This window comes from Anguilla rostrata, chromosome 6, assembly GCF_018555375.3.
Source record: "Anguilla rostrata isolate EN2019 chromosome 6, ASM1855537v3, whole genome shotgun sequence".
Lineage (NCBI taxonomy): Eukaryota > Metazoa > Chordata > Actinopteri > Anguilliformes > Anguillidae > Anguilla > Anguilla rostrata.
This window is the reverse complement of record NC_057938.1, coordinates 52,155,090-52,175,698: the sequence shown is the minus strand read 5'-3', so window position 1 is coordinate 52,175,698 and position 20,609 is coordinate 52,155,090. Positions and strand designations below refer to the sequence as shown.

The following is a 20,609-nucleotide window of genomic DNA, read 5'->3' as shown; positions in this document are numbered from 1 at the left end:
GGGTGAAGGGGTAGATCTCCAGGAACAGGATTGGGCAGCCCTGGTCTGGACTGGTACTGGACGAGGATCACACAGACGTACTTCCTGCATGCTGCCCTCTTCAGGAAGCTCGTAGTTTGACGCCATCAAGGACATTGCTTGGTGAAATCATCAGCACTTTACCATACAACCGAATTTCAAATTTAGCAACTGATTTTGTGTTATTGAATATTGTTAAGTCAACTATTAAGGTCTGTAGTCTGCATGACCACATAAGTAGAAATAGGTTTAAGCCCTTTCTTTTCTACCCTGAATGAATTTGTGACCATGCACACCGTGTTAATGTATGCTTTGTAAAAGCAGAGCTCAGTCCATCCAGCCAAATTTATTCCCTCAACTGACTGTGTACTATCCCAAGTATGTTAATGTTTTGGTTGGTTCTGTTTCATTTCATTTTATTTGGTTTTAAAGAAGATGTAAAATATCAGTTTAACTTGATAGTGACATGTTAAAGGAGCAAGCTGTGCGTGAGTGTGTGAGAGAGGGTGTGTGTGGGTATGTGTGTGTGTGTGTGTGTGAGAGGGTGTGTGTGTGTGTGCATGGATCTGTGGAGTGTGTGTGTGTTAAAATGGAAGAGATTAAGTCATCAAAAGTTCTGACTTCATACGTGTACCTGGCTCTTCTCCTGGACTGGTAGCCATGGAAACCAAACCCAATTCCCCCCGCCGGCATCTGCAGCTGCACTAAGACAGACAGCAGCAGCCCCGCTGGGGGAGTCCGGGGGCCGTTCCTATAACAACAAACATGGCAGTTACGCCAGAAAGGTGAACCGGATGACCGGCGGCTGTTCTGCTGGGCTATGTTGCTGGGCTGTACCGCTGGGCTGGGCTGTGCCTCAGAGCTGTACCGCTGGGCTGTACCGTTGGCTGTTCTGGGCTGTCCTTGGTGTACCGTGACTATGCAGCTGTTACGCTGGGCTTGCATTGGTTGTACCGCTGTGTGCAGGTGTACCATGGGCTTTTCGGCTGTACGCTGGCTGTGCCTCTGGGCTGTGCCTCTGGGCTGTGCCTCTGGGCTGTGCGCACGTGTGACCGCAGGCCTCGCCCATAACACAGGCGCTCAGGGCGGGGACCCGGGCCCGTCTGTAATTAGGCTCCAGGCCTCAGTCCCGGGATTAGCTGTGGGGGCTCTGAGTCCCTAAATCAAAGTCCTGTACCCCTGCGGGTATCCCGCCCAGATGTCGCTGCAGCTCTCAGCATTCCAAAAATACGAGATCACAGCGTCCCAAAAATACAGCCCCTTTTAACCCTGCGGCTGGGGTGGAGAGGCAGCTTGGAGCTCGGGGGGGTGCACTGTCATACCCCCCAAACCCCCTTCCTCCCCCCCCCACAAAAAAAATACTGCCTCTTTTAACCCTGCGGCTGGGGTGAAGAGGCGGGTTGGAGCTACGGGGGTGCGCTGTCACCCCCCAGCCCTTGCTCTGTCGTACCGTTTAATTGGTGGTCGCCCAGGCGACCTCGTAATGTTGTCATGGTAATGCGCAGCGGCAGCCGGGGCTGCAGGTGGCTGCGGCAGAACAGACGGGATGTTTAACACAGCTGTGTAATGGGGAGCCCTTCGGAAACAGTGAGCTGGTTAAAGTGACTCAACCCCCCCCTCCCCAAAATGTGATTTGGGTTTTCTTTTTTCCCTTTTTTTTCCCTCCACTATTACGTTTTATCTAAAGATCTGAAACCGTTCGGTGTGACTGATATGCAGTAATAGAGGAAATCGGGAAGGGGGCAAATACCATTTCAGAGTACTGCATGTCTGCTTGGGGTGCAGTCAAAATGTAGTTTTGCACCCGACCCCCCCCCAACACCGTCAGTGGGTGGTCACAGTCTGTTTCTTATGCTTTGGGCATTAGAGTTCTAATAGAGATATAATGGGGGGGAAAAAAATACCATGTATTCACAAAAACAGGGAGGGCTGAGCCAAGACACCAGTGCCATGGGCTTCTTAAGCGTTTCCACAGGGACGCATGGGGGCCCTGTCCCAAACCCTGTGTGGCTGCGTCTCACCTCAGTCCGTTTCGGGGTTCATCTTTTCCGAAACCTCGCTCACCGAGCCGCCGGATTCGTACGGCTAATTTAACGGTGTGCCTTAAAGTGCATGTTTGTGAAAATTCCCAAAATGTAGCATTCCGGACTTTAAGCCAAGACCAAAGAGAAAATTCCAGGGGAATGATAATGATTGTTATTTTTATTTTCTTGACGTGTGTGTGTCTCTGTGTGTGTTTGTGCCTGTCTGTGTGTGTGTGTGTATGTATGTGTGTGTGTGTGTATCGGTGCATGTGTGTCTTTATGCGTGCCTTCGTGTCTGGGTGTCTGTGTGTCTGTGTGTGTGTGTCTTTCATTCAGTTGTGTGTTTCATCCAGTTGCATTCATTTCAGTGCGAGTCGCTCTGTGTTGCATTAACATTGGAAACATAACAGTTGGAAAATGTTTTGCACAAATTTAGCAACGTAGTACTTTCCGACTGCATTGAACGGAGCTCTTTGGTTCATTGTGTGATTGATAAATGTCCAGGCTTGTTCCAGTTGACCCCTGGCAGTGGTTCGCTAGAGAAGAAAGCCGCTGTTCTTTAGATGCTTTCTTGCACAGAGGGAGCACAATCCTAAACAAGTCCTTAGATCTGAAGGAAGTCGTCCTGACGTGACTTTCTTTCTCGATGTCATTCTCGACCGGGGGTCTCTCTCTGTCAGAGCAGGCTATTGTCTTAGTTCTAAATGTCGCGGGGGCGGAATGTGAGCTTTTAATTTTTTTGGGGGGGGGGGTTCTGCGTTGGCTCTGCCAGGGGCAGGCATCGGAGTGTTTATTGAATTAATAAAGCCTGTTCTTTGTGACTCTGTTTAAGACATCACAGTGTGGGAAACTGACCTCTAATCTCCGTCTGGGCCAATGAGGTGCTTAACGAATCCGTTCATAAGCCCCATTAGGCCCAAGGGCCATCATCATCATCTGGAGATGGAATGAGGCTGGGAGACCAGGCGGTTTACGTTCCTGCGTCGTGAGGTTTTATTTCAACGTAAAAGGCCGCGTAAATGTCACGGCGAGAAACGTGCGGGTAATTTTGACACGGCCCCTTGAATGTGGCCTCTAGTGTCTCTGCCGTTTGCAGACGCTCCCTGGGCTCGTCCGGGGGGGCCTCGAGAGTTGAGTGCGCGTGATCGGAAACGCGTCCCGTGCTCGATAATCCCATCTACCCCCTGCCCTGCTGATCCATCCCCTCTGCCTGGCCTCCGCTGGCCAACGCGGGGTTCCATAGAGTTCGGCTCTGAGGTCTGATTTAGGGGTCAGGGTGTTGCCATGGTCCCGTGGGATTAAGAACGTTCCGGCACCTCTTGATCTGAATGTTTCTGGCGTGGTGATTGTCCGGATCGTGTTTACTGTCTGAGGTTCCTTGCTTATGTGAGTGATTGTTGAGGTGGGCTCAGAAAAGAGGGTGTGGGGGTGGTAGGAATTATAGTGCTCCCCCATGGGGGGGGCGTGTGATGGGGGGGGAACTCAGCCACAGTACATGACTTTGACATTGATGCCCCTTTATTGGAAAGCTTTTGATATTTACAATATTTTATTGAGTGCTAAGTGCACTCTTTCTCTCTCTCTCTCTCTCTCTCTCTCTCTCTCTCTCTCTCTCTCTCTCTCTCTCTCTCCCTCCCCCCCCTCCCTCTCACCATCTCTCACCCTCCCTCCCCATCTCCCTTTCTCTCCCTCCCCCCTCTCTCTCCCTCTCTCCTGTTTGAGTTTATATGCTTTCCCGTAAAGCCGAGTCTGTAGTCTCGTGGCGGGAGGGCCGCATGCCTGAGTTACTGGGGCCGTCTGACGCGCGCACACCTGCGGCTCAGCCCAGGTGCAGGTGAGGCCGCCTCGCTGTGGGTGTGTGACCGCGTCGCTGTGGGGTGCCTGCCAGGTAAAATCTGACAGGTGTGCAAACGGCAGAGCTCGATCGTTAACCTCCCCTCGCCGGCAGGCCGAAGCACGCCCGCGTGTCTCTGAGGTGTGCTGCAGGGGCAAATCCTGGGAACCATTTTTATTTATTTATTTTTTTAAACGCGCGTGATCAAACAAATGCTAAAAACGGCAAAGAAAGATCGCGCGGGAGTGCGCCTTGGCTGCTAAACGCTATGCTAATATCCGCTTTTTTACCCAGAATTCCAGGTGTCGTATCATTCCGTCCTCCTTATTGCAGGCAGTTTGTTGAGTGTCGATTTGATCCTCACTGCAGGAGCTCTGTGGAGCAGCGTGCAGGTCCGGGGCTGCGATCGTCTGGAGTGATTAATAACCGTTCCTGTGATTCTCGCGCACAGCCGAGCGGTCCTCACCCTCGCACGTGCGGCACACACACAGCGCTGTCTCCCCCCCCGCGCAGGTGTGGGTGTTCTAAGGGGGGTGAGAAGTATAGCACCCGTGTGTTTTCTGGGTGGGGGGTTGGGGGAGCGAGCTGTATCCCGGGGCGCTGGGAGCGAGGCTCACTTTCACGGCGCCGTTTGAAGGCGCCTAAAAGAGACTTTTTGTTTTAGTCTGGGGGGGGGGGAGGGGAGGGGGGGGCTCCACACTCCGAGCTCTGAGCAGTACGACCCCTCCATACAAATGATTTTGCCGGGGTCTGTGACAGGGAACAACAGCGTAAGGGGCATTTCTTGGATTGCCGGCCGTGGCTGTTCTTCACTGGGAATTTTAAATATATATACTGTACATATATATTTGAAAAAATTCATAAATAAATCAACCTGTGTGAAAGACGCCTGCTTCCCTGATGTAAAGGTGTGAAGGTATTCTCTTACCAAAATCTAAAATGGAGGGAATCAGACTAATTGTGTGCCTGATTAACCCGTCCCTCTGCGCTGTACCTGGTGAAAACCAGCAGGTTAGAACTCTGGCTCCTCCACCACTCCGTACCTCCACACTAACACCCGCTCTTTTTCTTCTTCTTCTCTTTTTTCCTGACAGGAGAGTCGACGTTCGTGGATGACCACGGGCCCCCGGCTCCCAGGGTGAGTGCGCACAGTCCTCCCTTTGTCCCGCGCGCTTCCTGCGCTTCCTGCGCTCCCTGCACTCCCTCTCTGAAGTGCCGCCAGCCTGCGTTTCCCAGGCTGCATAGCAACCGGGAGGAGCGGCGAACCCGCGCAAAATAACAAACAGCGTCCCACGGCCCGGCCGCGATCCCCTCTCTCTCTCTCTCTCTCTCTCTCTGTCTCTCACTCGCTCTCTCTCTCTGTCTGTCTCTCTCTCCTACCGCAGACAGAGCTGCCTTGTGTAAATCTGGAGCTCTGTTTCCGTCTCTCTCTCTCTCTCTCTCTCTCTCTCTCTCTTCCCCCCTCGCAGTCTCCCTCTCTCTGTTTCCATCTCTCTCTCCTTCTCTTTCCAACTCTCACTATCTCTCTCTGTCTCTTTCACCCTTTCTTTTTCCCTGCCTTACTATGTCTTTCTCTGTCTCTCTCTTCCCCCTTCTCAGTCTCTCTCTCTTGCTTTCCATTTCTCTTCCTCTCTCTTTCCATCTCTCTTTCTCCCTCTCTCCCCCCACTTTCCATGCCTCACTATCTCGCTCTCTTTCTTCCCCTCTCCTTCCCTCTCTCTCTCTCTCTCTTCCCATCTCCCTCACTATCTGGCTCTTTCCTCTCTCCTCCCTTTCTCTCTTTCTATCTTTTACTCTCTTACTCTCTCCCCCCTTCTTTCCATCTCTTGTTCTCCTTTTCCTTTTTTCACAGTGTGTACAATGTACAAATTCCGCAATTATGCATTAGCCCCTGGCAAAGGGGTTTCAGACAAACGTGTTGTTCTTTTCTTTTTTTCCGTCTTCCTGGGAATACTCTCCAGGCAGATATTTGCATCAGCAAGTTTTTTCTGATTGCATTTGTGCAGGTCTGGGGCTTTAATTTATTTGCCATGTTTACTTGGAAAGCCCCTCAGCTGAAGCCAAATAACCACGTCACCTTTAAAAAGTGCGTGGCCCAATCAGAGATCTTCTCCTGCTGGAGAAGGAGCTCTGATTGGTCTGCTGTTTCCCATGTGATCCGTGTTCCTGCGCTATGTAATATGTATAGATGGAAGTCTATGTCACAGTCCGGAGTCAGAGCATCCCCAGGGCATTTCATTATGATGTCATAGAGCTGCTACAGTCAGTCAGCACTGCCTCTACACAAAACGTTTAATCATGAACTTAAAGCAAAATCTTAATTGAGGCCAGGTTGTCTAAGCAAGAGACACATCTGCTCGTAAAAATTTAAACCCAATAATAATAATGATAATCATTGATGCATGGTCTTAGCTGGTGTATTGCAGTGGATGCTTCTTTATAATTTGTGAGAGTTATGAGTTTTTGGTTACCTTTCTGGTTCGTATTTTTGCTCGTTCTTAATATCTGAAGCAGTTAGTATCAAAGCACAGGTTCCTTGAACAATGTAAGGACAGATAAATGCTCAGTCTCTCACACAGCATGGATATTATATGATGCTATGCGATTTAGAGGGAGCCCATGTGCGCTACGTACTCTAAGTGACTGATTTGATGGCAAAGATTACTCGGATTCTCCCAGATGCTGTTCTGTCTTCATCCTGGGATAAGACTGCCCTCGATCGCCAGGATGTTTTAATGTGGACGTGTGGAACTGGCGCTCTGTGTTCCCAGCAAGCTATCAGAAGCCACATCAGAGCAGTCTGATTTCTTTAAAAAAAAAATAATAATAATAACTCCGCCATTTTAAAACCCCCACGTGGCCTTGATCAGACCAGATACTGGCGTACTGGACCACCGGTCTGTCATTAGTCCTGCCTCTGATGTTCGCTTTAACCCGCGAATATGAGAGTACTTTACAAAGGTTTGGTTTTTTTTTTTTTTTGTTGCTAATTTTAGCAAGCCTCCATTAAGAGTACAGTCAGTGACCCCACTTACCACTGCTGCCTCTCTGGGTGGATTAGAAGCGCTAGGGCATCGCCGAGATGAGAGTGGGGGGGGGGGGATAAACCGTGAAACCTTAAATAGAGGGGGCGCGGTTATAAATTAAAGAAGGGCGACTTCAAGAGGGCGAATCGGCTGGGACGTTTGTCTTTTCTCGCTTGAGTGTCCGCTACCTTCACAGAATATCATAAACTGTTTATGAAGAGATTAAGGGAAAGAATATGTGTGGAGTCCAGTCTTTCAGTGCCAGCTTGAACCCGTCCCCTTGGTTTCATTACATCATCAGTGCAGGAGTTAGACGGTCTTTGAGTGTGATGGTCCACAGAATAATTACAAATTGTGCACAGTTGCTGTGCATTGAGAAATCTAAATGTTTTTTATGTCAGGCAGAGAAACTGACAAAGTGAACAAGAAAAGTTAAGAAAAATGATCAAAGAATGTTTGACCCTTTGGTCTTCCTTGGTGGGCTTTTGAGAGCCAAGACATGTTATCTGTACCCACAAATTGCATATGCACGTTAACACACACATAAATGCTCATATACAAAAAGACACTTGGACATACACATAAACGCACATACACACATATACACTCAGACACACATGTACACACACACATAAACGCACATATACAAACATACACTCGGACACACACATACACATGAACACACACACACATTAACGCATATGTACACACACACTCAGACACACACACACACACACACACATGCACGTGATACACAAACACACACACACACACACTCATGCTCACAAATCCCCAGGCGCAGGGCAGGATACACACACACACACACACACACACACATGCACGTGATACACAAACACACACACACACACACACACACAGATCCCCAGGCGCGGGGCAGGATACGCACACAAGCGCTTGCGCGTGTCCCTCCTTCCTCCCCCGTCCTGCCTGGCTCGAGCTGCAGGCCTCGGGGCGTGAAGTGGATGAGAGAGCCGACTGATCTGGCTAACCGGCTCCCGCTAACCGGCTGCTGCTTCACCTCACCGACAAGCGGCCCTTGTGTCCGCAGCGGTGCATTATGGGAGCCCGGCTCAGTGCTGCCGCCTGCCCTCTCTCTCTCTTCGTGGCGTTGCCGTTTATTTCGGTGCCGAGGTCCGAAAGAAACCCGTTCGTCTTGGAAGAATTCCAAATACAGACCTGCTGGGCACACAGAGGTGTCACCTGATTGGCCGAGGAAGCCTGAAACGCCATGGCAACCTCTGTCTCTGGGTGACCGCTTGTACAGGAACGTATTTGCACACAGTAAGATGTTTTAAATATTAAACGGGGGGTTTCGCGATTAAATGAAGTCGAGAAAAAGTGTTTGTTTGGACACAGAAAATTTATCGGACAGCCTTTTGGTGCACGTAACTGAACCCTTCCGCCATGAAAATAAATAATTGTTCACTGTTACTAATGAGTTCATTGTAATCATTTTAAACATGTGCTTATTTTTTTTTTCCAGAGAACTGAGTGTTGTCCTTTAAATGATTTTCTCCTGGGGGAGAAGCCTGGGCAGTTAAAAAATGAATTTTGGAAGTAGACGGAGTTCACTGATACGGAGGCTGAAGGGCACGCTATGCTACGCGAGCATATTTTTAGGAACTGGCTTGGGAATACAGTAAGTGTGAATGTAAGCATGTATTGGCCTGCAGTTGAAGCGAGCTACACCAGCTAGCAAACATTCGGTCCTCTATGAGTCGGTGGAATTGGAAAGAAAAACATACGCGTGGGGGTTTTTTTTTTTTTTTTTTCGTTTTTTTTCGTTTTTTTAATTTTTTTTTTTAATCAAAGCACCCTTTCTGCGTAGAGCGCTGGTGACATCATCACAGCTCTCGAGAGCACTTTGCCAGAGGAACAGACGAACAGCCTCTTTTCTTTGTGTTGTGTTTGTGCCAAAAAAAAAATTTCCCCTCCTTTTTTTTTTTTACCTACCGACATTCCTAGAAATTGTTTTTGGAGCTTTGCCAGATTTCGAAAAGGCTTTATTTTGACTTTTCCCTCTCTTATTGAATTTCTTGAAATGTTGAAGGAGAAGAGGGTTCATTCAGGGAAGGCTGGGGAAACGGGCGGGGCGGGGCGGGGCGGGGATTATGGCTGCATGTGGAGAGTATATTTGGCCCCTTCTGCCCTAAATCTCTACAAATTCCCGGAGTGAGTCGGGCTGTGCCAGGGGTGTTATGAGTTTTCGGGCTGCGGTTTTAACAAGAAACAGCAGCGGGCCCTCTCTGCTGCTGCTGCTGTCGGCCACGGTAACGGTCCGTGCACAGTGTGAATTTGCACCGATGTAGCGGTGTCCGTACAGGGACCGGTGTCCGTTTCTGTTAGTGTTATTTTGGTACTCAGATTCAGTATTATTTTGGTACTCGGATTCAGTGTTATTTTGGTACTCAGATTCAGTATTATTTTGGTACTCAGATTCGGTATTATTTTGGTACTCAGATTCAGTATTATTTTGGGCTCAGATTGAGACATGACGGCAAACAGCACAAGATCTTTGCTTTTGGCGGGGGGGGGAGGGAGGGAGAGAGAGAGGGAGAGAAACAAGGGGTAACAAACGGACACCTCGATTTAATATAAATAATAATATAAATCGATTTAGAGTGTTTCTGCAGTTGTCACCCGGGGATACAAAATGTAGCAGTTGAGAGTTTCATGTCCATGGCTGGACTCACAGGGCTCCAGGTGTGTCACCCTGCCCCTCTAAACTCCATTATACTGAACCATACCAGTTGTACTACTATAACTACTCGTTTACTGGCTCAACTCTAACCTGCTCAACCCTTTATATTTGCTCTGATTGATCCTTTATTACATTTCTGTTAGATCTACTGTTCTGCTGCTACTTTACACCAGGCTGGCCAGTGGAGGATGGGCTCCCCCTCTATAGCCGGGTTCCTCTCAAGATTTCTCCCCATTGGGGAGGTTTTTCTCACGTCCATTTGAGGGTTTTCTCCCCGCTGGGAGTTTTTTTATTATTTTTTTTTTACTATGTGTACCTGCTGTTTGAGGGTTCCAAGTATGGTGTTTTCTCTGTTTTTGCTCTTTTTTTTTTCTGCTCTGTAAAACGTCTTTCTGGCTGTTTTCTGTAAAAAGCGCCCTACAAATATAAAATCGACTTGATTTCGAGAGGCCGATTTTACTACTTACTGCACGACGCTAATGAACGCTTCAATTAAACCGTGTTCCTCTTCAGAGAGAGAGAGAGAGAGAGAGACAGTAACGTTGCGCAAAAGAGCAGAGCAACCCTTTGACATTCCGTGTAGCTGTGTGACATCTGCAAAGCGGTACGAAGCCCAGCTGGGTTCACACAAACACATCCGTGGATCTATAATAATCCGTGCCGATGAATCATTTCTCGACAATTGGCAGGCGAAAAACACTGACCTGATAACGCTCCCGCTCGCTAGATAAGATGATGAGCTGATCACGTTTTCTTTTTTTCCTTTTTTTTTTTTTTTTTTTTGCCGGGCACACGTGATTTTCGATAAGACGACACAAAGAAATCCAAGGACAACATTCAGAGTTCCTATCTCAATGAGCTGGGCTTCCTGCAGTGTCAACAGCACAAGAAGGAACAAGATGTTTTTAAAAAATAAGGAGTACGAGAGACTCTGTATTTCATGCAGATGAAATAAAACCGATTTCTAGCCCCCCCATTTCTAGCCCCCTCCTGGGGTACATTATGAGGTCCCTTTCTATCTGTAAGTCTTCTCCTAAATGCAAGTGTTCTCAGAAAGCCTCCTACGTTGTGTAGCAATGCTGTAGACAGATCTTATAAATTTGGTTGTTCAGGGCTTAAATGTTAAAAAGAACACACGAAGATAAAGCCATGCATTGAGTATGTGTAATTGTGTGAGGGTTTTACCTGTTGTAGGGGAAGTAACAATTTAATTATTTCAGTACGTGGACTGTGATTACAAGCCGGCTGTGTTTGTTAAAATTTTAAGGCCGTATTGATTTTGAGTTTGGAATGGTCCTATAATGACGTTTGTATGCCGACACTAGAAGAAGTTTTACGTGCTGAAGCTTCGCTCCTTTCCAAATTCTGTGGTAACAGTACCGTAGAAAAAAGTGTGGTATTGATCATGGCATATTCTAACAGTGTCAATGAAACTGAAAATGCGAAACAGACACGAAACTACAAATGACACAGAAACACTCAAACGGGTGAAGAAAATGTACAGACATGTTAGTTAGTTAGTCTGTCTGGCAAAAAGCTTTTATCTTCTCCCCCCGGTCTCGGCCGTCCTCAAGCAACGTATGTGTTTCCTCTGAATCTTTTAACCTCCATAACGATTTCCTGTTATCTGCTTTCAGAGCAGAAATAACAGGAAGTGCGTCGCTAATGAAATGAGGACGCGCGCTCGTACTGACACCGAAACCCCCCCCCCCCCCCCCCCCCCATCCCCCTCTGCAGAGGTCAGCTCGTGGCCTAGCTTTGCTTTTTAAAGTGAGCTCGCCAGCATTCCGCCAGTCGGGACAGTCCGGTGGGCGGTAGGGGCCTTGTTTTTGTAGCGCTTTGGCGGGGGTGGGGTGGGGGGGGGGGTTATAGCACACCCGAAATGAAAGGAAGGAGGGGGAGAAGGAGAAGGGCGTAGGCGTCTCCGCTGCTACCTCTCTCCCGGCGCACAGAGGAACAGTGTGGGGGTTTGGGGAATGTTGGGGGTGATCGTTTTGATCGTGCGAGGGTTTGCGTACGCACCCTGGGCCTAGCGGCAACCGTGTCCCCCGCGTCCTCCGTGAGAAGAGTTATAACGACAAACGACGAGCGAGGGCAGGCGTGCTGCTTCACTCCTCCACTTAGTGTTTTTTCCATCCTGCGTTCCTGCCGGGGGGAACGGCGAAGGCCGAAGGGCGCTATGACAAAGCCCCAAAAAATAAACGGCGCCCCCTTTTAAGTGTCTGGCCCCTCTGTAAGGAACCTGTTTTTGCTTTTAGGCGGCTGTGCTTGAGGTGACCTCTTGTCCTTGAGGTGTGGACTTGTCAAGAGCATCCTCATTCTTTTGGGGTGGGGGTGGGGGTGGGGGGGGTCTTTTTGCGCAAACATCCAAGATGCCTTTGGGCAGTTTCTTTTTTTTCTTCCGTTTTTTTATGAAAGAATGTATAATAAACCCAGCCTTCTGCCAAAATGCTGCCGCTCTCACTGCCGCACGTTTGGAGTTGCACTGAGCCAGCCGAACTGCCAAACAGTTACCCGTGTCCGGTGTAACCAGGGAAACCGTACGTGTGGAGTGTGCGGTTAATTAGACTGAACTGACCACTTTGACTGACCTCTTTAATTCATCTGGCAGTCAGTCTGTTGTTGATTTTAATGCGTTTCCCTGATGAGAAGGAAATATGGTTGAAGACTGGGACTGTTTGGACGGGGTGCTTTAATAAGTGATGTTTACACTTCAGAGTGATAACAAGGCGGGATTGGCAGGGATGATGGGTCTGGTGCTTGAGAAGAAAACGGAAAACATTCATTTAAGCAAATTAACAGTTTCAGTATTGATGTAAACATCGTCCTCGCTAGTTAAAAGGTCATTAATGCTTCTTCCATTCGCACATTTCTGCAAATGGAATGCTTTCCACTGTATCCTGGCTATTCTACTAACCGACTAGTTTTTTTATTGTGTTTAAATTCAGATATCTACTGTACAAGGCTGTCAGTTGTACACTCTTTGATATAATTGCAGTACACTATATTTGTTTTTGCCAAATTTTTGGATCTGTTCACATATATTACTGCGCTCAAACTTATGATATTATTTTGTAAATCAGCTCAGCATGGTACAGATGTTTGTCACATTGTTGGTTTGGCGTTGTGGTTGAATCCCAGCCCTTTCTGTTGAAGTTTATTGAAACGTATTGTCAACAAGTGCAGCGCTGAGAACTTGGACCTCCGGGGGAATCGGACTGTGGTCCGTATTGATTCATTTCTTTGCGCTGTTGAATTGGTTATGATCTCCAGGGCTTCATATTTATTTTTCTAATTTAGACACACAAAAAAACCACTTCAGTGGATTTTCTTTTAGTTTAATGCGGTTTTGAGAAACGTTCCTGACGTTTCTCTCCTGTGTGCTGTGTGTCTCTATACAGACATGTTTACATTACATTACATTACATTACATTACAGGCATTTAGCAGACGCTCTTATCCAGAGCGACTTACACAACTTTTACATAGCATTTTACATCGTATCCATTTATACAGCTGGATATATACTGAAGCAATTTCGGTTAAGTACCTTGCTCAAGGGTACAACGGCAGTGTCCTACCCGGGAATCGAACCTGCGACCTTTCGGTTACAAGTCTAGTTCCCTACCCACTGTGCTACACTCCGTCCTTAAACTGTTTAAGCTGAACTGGGGCCTAAAATGTAGTGCTAGCAGAGAGAAGGGCAGGCTTGTCATTTTTAATGTACGGCCTGAGTGCTGCCCCCACCCCCCACGCTGTCCTGGAGTCCGTTGGTGTCAGCCGGGACGAGTTCGAACATCTCCTGCGAGAGCACGGAGGCAAGACCAGGGGTCAGAGGTCAAAGAAGAAGGAGAGAACACGGAGGCCTGCAGTAGAGGCGGGGCGCAGAGTCGTTTCTTTCACCTCTTTCCCAATCAATTCTTCACTTCCCTTTTTCATCCTCTGCTTTTGCGCTGCCTGTAAATTTGCCCTCGGGGACTGAATGTGAGGGGCGGCACGGCGGTACCTCACCTCTAGGAGGTAACGGGTTCAAATCCCGACTGTGCCTTTCTTGTTTCACGTCCAGTGCGGTGTTCCGCCAGGTACTCCAGTTTCCTCCCACAGTCCAAGGACGTGCAGGTCAGGCTAAATGGAGACTCTAAATTGCCCCGTATGTATGAGTGTGTGTGTGTGAAGGGCGTGTTTGTGCCTTGTGCCCTGCGATGGATTGGCACCCAGGGTGTATTCCTGGCTACTGCATGCTGGGATAGGCCTCAGTCCCCCCCCCCCCCCACTGTGACCTTGACCAGGGTCGTGTCCGAATCGGCCTACTCGCTCTGCAAATAGTGTAAGCTGTTTCAGACGCTTGATTTTTCCTACCTTAACCTTAGACACAGAGTCTGACTGTTTGGTGCGGTTCTGTTTTCTCAGGTCCTGCCCTTCCCGAGCCAGGTGGTGTATAACCGGGTGGGGAAGTGCGGCAGCCGGACGGTGGTCCTGCTCCTGCGCATCCTGGCCGAGCGCCACCAGTTCAACCTGGTCTCCTCCGACATCCACAACAAGACCCGGCTGACCAAGCATGAGCAGGTGACTGACCGAGCCTGCGCCGCTGTCCGCGGTCATGTACCGTACAGCATGCGTTCCCTTCATACAGTGGGACACTGACTGCAGCTGTTCAGGTCACATTTTATAAACATGCATTCCCTTTTTACATCTGGATACTGAATTAAGCTGTTAAGGTTACTTTTTAAAAAATTTTTTACATACATTCCCTTTACACAGCTGGACACTGACTGCAGCTGTTCAGGTTAAGTACTTTTTATATAGGGTACAAAGGCTGTGCCCCCACTGTGGATTTGAACCTGCAGCCTCTGAGTTGCAAGCCCAGTGGCATGAATATGTAATGCAGACAGCGAGCGGTATGGTAATCCAGTTTCCCTGGTCTGTTCAGCCGAATCGCCCAGCTGTTTCAGCCTTGGTGTGTATAAACAGAAACGAGTTTACATCAGTCTTCAGAGTGTGGAAGCCGCAAACAGTTTTCTTTTCGCGCTTGTTTCCGCTTGCATTGGGAGTTGACGCTCCATTAACTCCCAAAGCGGGGGGGGGTGGGTGGCGGGGGAGAAACGCTCTTGCCGTTTCCGCTTTGTGACTTTTTTTCACCGCAAACGCCAAACACCCCAGGCACTTTTTTTTTTTACGACGACAGCCCGCACCCCAAAGACGGAAGGGGCGGGAGAGGGAGAGAGACCGCGGCTCCGGGCGGAGGTGGTTGCCGGGGTTACGAGCACGCTTACGAGATGGAAGGCCCACGCGTCCGTTGCGGGAACCTTCCGGAAAGAGCGGTTACTGAGCTGCAAACAGCTCTGCTCCCCGCACAGCGTTCCAGAACCATCTGGGGAGGTGGGCGGGGGGGTGGGGGTATGGGCACGGGGCGGTATTGGGAGGGGGGAGGGGGGGGGTGCCGGACGTGGTGTTGACAGCCTCCGGATGTGCACCTGCATGTGGTGAATTCAGTCAGCGGAGATTGGGCCTGCCAGGCCCATAAACCCCCCCCAATTACGCTCTTATAAATTATTCTGTGCCGCGCATCGACTTCAGCCGACAGCACGACGCTTCATTGGAAAAACACACACCCGGCTTCTCAGAAACAGAGCGAGGGGCTGACGGTACAGGTTTCGTGTGTGTGTGGGACCTGCTTCACATCCCCAGTGAGAGGAAGTTTGTGTACATTTTTAAAATGGCGGCAAAAACCACAGTTTCGTTAGTCTGCGTTCCCCTTATGTTCCCCTGCGTATGGCTGAGGAAGCCTTCTGGAACATGTGGAGAAGGTTTCTAAGTTGTGAAGGCCTGCCTTCTGGAACATGGAGAAGGTTTCTAAGTTGCGAAGGCTAAATTATTTTTAGTTGGTTTTGTTTTGCTTTTTTTTTTTCGTTGAAAGATTTAAATGCTTAAAACACCAGTCAAACATTACTCATCGAAAACGCTCGTAAAACAAATGTTTATATGGGCGTGATAATGAAAGAAAAATAACTTCTTTTGCTTATTCAAACCTTGTAGCTCGCTAATTTGTGTTTGATCGCACTAAACGCTGAGCATTATAAGTTATGATGCTGTCAGTGTTCAACCACACACATTTGGGGGGTTTCTATGACGCTAACGTTAACCGTGGGGTCAGAAACCCAGCTGTCGCTACTTGTGCTGAAGACCTCTTGTGTACAGGCTGTTCTGAGCGAACGCCCTGTCTTACGTGTACCCCTGCGTGAATTAGGAGGGATGTTTTTTTATTTCTGCCTCACTTAAAACACAAGCAGCTGCGTCCTCCTTCGCTGTACAGGATCCAACCCACCCCCGCCCCCCCATTGCATTTTCTCATAAGCATAATAACGCGTAGAATAACAAATATAGAAATGATTTTGGCGTATAACTGCCCGCAGCTCAACCTCCAGGAAACGGCCGCAAGTGAGAAGAATAATTTGACTCGGCCCTGTGTTTGGTTCCCCTTGAGTAAATGACTCTGGCACTGTGTGGCTGTGTTTTCCACTGCCTGCATGCTACCACAGTAAATTCAACACTAAGTTACATTTATATTACAGGCATTCTGCAGACGTTCTTATCCAGAGCGACTTACACAACTTCTCGCATAGCATTTACATTTGCATCCATTTATACAGCTGGATATGTACCTGCCACCCAACGTGTACCGGCCACCATTATTAGGACAGGGGTCCAGTGTCTGGGACAGGGTTGCGGGTCGGGGGGTAGGGTTTGGGCTGGTGGCTGTATGGGGGTTGGGGGTTGGGGGTGGGGGGGGGGGGGGGGGTTGTCACGTCCGTCGCAGCGCTCTGTAGTGACCGCGATCTCGGGAAGCTAAGGGGACAGCAAGTATGCCTGGAATTCAGACCCCCACCCCAAACCCCCCCACCCCCTCGGACCTGTTCCAAACTCCCATTCCCCCCCCCCCCCCCCCCCGCAGCTGGGATTAAGAGGACAGGCAAGGGGTTGGGGTAGGGGCAGGGAGCAGAGGCCAAAAAAGCCCCCCCTCCCGAACCCTCACTCTCTGTTTCCCCTTCTTTAAATTACTGCCTCCTGATTTAACCGCTGGCTGTAATGTAACACAAGCAATCTTTAAACTGCCTCCTAATTTCATTTGGCACTCCTGGGTGTAAACAATAGGCTAATAGGATTGGCAAGGCCTCAGCAGGGGATTGTGGGAAAGGGGGGGGGGGTCCAGGGGAAGGAACGACTGCCGTCCGAGCCACGTGCAAATTTACTGGATCAGGCGGGAGGGCGGAGCGGTGCGGAGCCTCGGATTGGTCGCCGTGGCGGTGATGTCATGGCCGCCCCTGCGTGTTTACAGAGTCCCCGCGCGCTTTAAGACGTTTCGCTGCCAGCACCTTCTCAGTGTGCTTACACAAGTGTTCACACGCGATGCCTGCAAAATAAACTTCCGTATTACTGTCACTGAGGGAGACTTTGTGCACGAATACTTGTTCTGGCAGCGGGTGACCTTGTTCGCTTGTTGGCACGTTAGCACGTTAGCACGTTAGCCTAGCAGTTCGCACACCGCCCAGCTGTTACTGCTGTGGGTTCAGGTTCAGCTGAGGCTAAACTTGTTGGGATGACAAGATGGTTCTTTAGGTTCCTGAATAATTCATTTTTTTTAAACGTTGCTCTTAATTGTTTTTATTTTATTTTTTATAGATCTGAAGGAAGTCCTTGCAGTTATCGGTTGTAACCTGCATTAAATATTTCAAGCCCTTTTAGTACAGTATTTTTAAGGGCAGGAAGCTTTGAAGTCAAAATCATAAATATGTATGATGAGGTTGTTTCAGAAATGATTCTCAAGAACTTAATACTATCATCATCTATATCAAGTGGTGTCAAGTACTAGTACTGATTTGAGCCAACCATAGAGGTGAGAAATTTTTTTTAACTGGTTCATACCGGCTAGTGCTGGACAGCACATCGTAGCTCTGTTAATATTGGGGTTCATGAATCCTCATTCTTACCCTTCTCAAAAATAAAATGCAAACCATGTTAAATATTTGCTCAGTTGCGTTGTATGTGATGTACTTCCTCAATCATGTGATCGATGTGCTGTGAGCTCTTAAGCTGCATAAACCTAAACATCTGAAAGCAAGCAACTATAAAACCACTTCCTTCCTGCGTCTGGTAAATAAGAAACTGTATCATAGCACGGTGAATGAACACGCTCACACTTTGCGGTGCGATCCGCTCGACAGCTTTACAGATTTCAGTTTCAGGAGTTATACATTTTCAAAACAGGCCAAGCCTTCTACAGAACAATTGATAGACACTTGTTGACCAGAGAGCATTCTCCACTTTGAATAACCAGGCACGACGAGGTGTATCCATATTAGAAATAGGATTTATTTATGCAGAAAGAGTTTGGCACTTACGCACAACAAGATGGACAAGCTCGAATTGAAGAAAACAGGGGCAGTCCCTTCTTTCTATGAGAAAAAGGTGTTTTACCAGTAACATACGATAACACACAATTCTATATCTGATTGGTACATGGCTAATACATAATCATATAGTAAGATTTAACAAAGTAAATGATTGGCTGCATCTAATCATATAGCATGAATACTGAATAAGCACACCTTTTACATAAACAAGCTTTAAATCAGAAATAATTGTTTAGTCTTTAATCTATCAGTTGCTTTCAGAGTCCTGGGCAGCATGGTGTTATAGCCGGTTCCTCCCTGGCAGGACAGCAGGGGGGAGGATAAGGAGGAAGGCCAAGCTCACCAGTTTTGACTTAGAAATTCATAAGAGACAGAGAGAAAGAAAACAAGCCAACACACAGACACTCCTACAGGCAGCTTCTTGTCATCCTTGGGAGGTTCGTTGCCTGGAGACGGAGGGGCTCTGCTGCAAGGCCTAGGAATGTAGTGTTGTGCAGACTTCTAGAAAACTCCTCCCTTCAAAGACTAAGACATCTCAAATATTCATCATTTGTTTTGCAGTATGTACGTCTTTACAGGTCAGATCATATCATTCTGTGATTTTACAACATTCAAGGCTTCATGTACACCACATAAATTTTTGGTCTTCTTGAATTTCCTAAGTTACAATATACTTGGAAGTCGAAGGTAGTATCTCACACTGACATGCTGTAGGACCATCTAACTCTAACCAAATCATCAGCTGAACCCTTAAAAAAAAATTTTCAGTACTGCCTTCAGACCAGTGATTACAGGAAATGTCCATCTGTACCTTCTGTCAATCAAACATCAATCAAAATGTATTTGTCAGGATTTTTTTTTTAAATGAATTAATTCTCAACAGGATACGTTTTTCCGAAGGTGATGAAAAGCCAAAAAACTTGAACCAATTTTGGAGGGGGGTGTGGGGGGGTGGGGGTGAAGGTAAACTCGGAAAATTGTACAAAAATTGTTCCCTGACAGAGGAGAAGGTGGTGGAGGAGGCCTGGTCCTGGAAAGCAGTGGAAAGGAAAACGTTGCTGTTCCGCCATGTTTATTTTGTGCCCTGTGGCAGGGTTGAGCCTCTTTCCTCCAGAGCCAGCGATCCTCCCTCCAGTTCAGCAAAGAGGACCAGGTGCTTCCCCCCCCCCCAAAAAAATCAGCTCAACCTGGCGTCATCTCCAACCCAACGAACAGGATCAGTGCAGCAGAAAAGACACACGTGTTCCGGCCAACTGGACTACGTCTAAAACCACTGTTTTAAAAATGACCCCGCGGTGACACAATGGCAAAGTGCGTCTCTCGTGTCCTGAACTTGGATTTAAAAAGAAGAGAGAGAGTGTGAGGCTGAGGGGGGGGGGGGGTCTACTGAGAATTTCGGGAGAACTGGCTCGGAAATAACAGGCCGTTGGGACCGTGGTGGTGGAACACGAAAAACAGAGGGAGATCCGCCAGTCCTGGAATGAAAATCGAAAGAGTGCAGTCACTCCCACTGTTTTACACTCTCCTGTTCGGCTGTCCTCTCTCTGCCCGTACAGTAACGCCATCACGTTCTCGTGGTTTATCTTTTTTTTCGATTATTTTTTACTTGCGGAAACTTTTTTGACAAAGAGGGGAGAAGGAAAAAAAGAAAAGGGTTGTTTTTGGTGCGTGAAGCAGCAGGACAGAACGTGTCGGGGTTTCATCGAGCACAACAAGAGCTCAGCATGTGGACTTCATTAAGTCATGTGAATGTAATGATGCCGTTTTTGAAATGACCTAAGTTTTTTTTTTTTTTCCACATGAGGGGTTGATACAGCACCGGCTTCATTAGTTTGTGTGGTGCTGGATTCTCTTTAGCAACACTCTTCACTTGTTTTTGTGGAAGAAAAACATAGCAATATAAACTCTGGCTCCATCGTGAGGGACACCGTCTTGTTTTTTTACTTTCCTTTTAACACTTGGAGCGACTGTTGAACCCTTACGTGCCCTCATAACTCAAGCTGGAGTGAAGAAAAACCGGGAGCGGGTAATGTTCTGCAGTAAGCCAGGGGCCTGAAGGTTGCGTTTAAGCATTCAGTAACGGCCCTCCCACCTACAGGGGGCGTGCCTAACTTTCCTATGACAGTGACATGTGATTTCACAAAGTGAAAAAAGTCTGCTGTTCAATATGTGAAAGGGATACATGTTTGCAAGTTCACAGAAAACATTTTAAGACACATACTTGCTAAATTGTAGTGGTCCTGTTCATGTTTGAATGTGAAGTTTTTAAACAACCATAAAGCTTCCTTAAAATGTAACATTAATCAACGCTATCTTCTTGCCCTCAGTATATTTGTGCTTTTGTTTTCACGAAACCCTGATGTGATTGTCTCTCTATATGTTTTGTTTTTCAGGTGGACCTGATGCGAAACATTAGTAACATTCCCCAACCGTATCTTTATACCCGCCACGTGCACTTTTTGAACTTTACCAGGTAAGTTTAACTGCTAAATTGCGCATTTCACGACAGCAATTTCCAGGAATGCGAGTGATGTGGACACGATCACGTTCGTTTTCATGTGACCGCAGGCGAATA

General features: G+C 47.9%; 1 protein-coding gene across 2 annotated transcripts in view; it reads left to right on the top strand.

Moving 5' to 3' along the window:
• usta (uronyl 2-sulfotransferase a) overlaps positions 1 to 20,609 on the top strand; it is a 71,472-nt gene that overhangs the window by 36,277 nt on the left and 14,586 nt on the right. For both annotated transcript variants that reach the window (XM_064340461.1, XM_064340462.1), the window contains 3 exons: positions 4,971 to 5,014; positions 14,034 to 14,189; positions 20,428 to 20,507. In XM_064340461.1, coding sequence (XP_064196531.1) covers positions 4,971 to 5,014; positions 14,034 to 14,189; positions 20,428 to 20,507 — 280 coding nt within the window. The remainder of the gene's footprint in view (positions 1 to 4,970; positions 5,015 to 14,033; positions 14,190 to 20,427; positions 20,508 to 20,609) is intronic.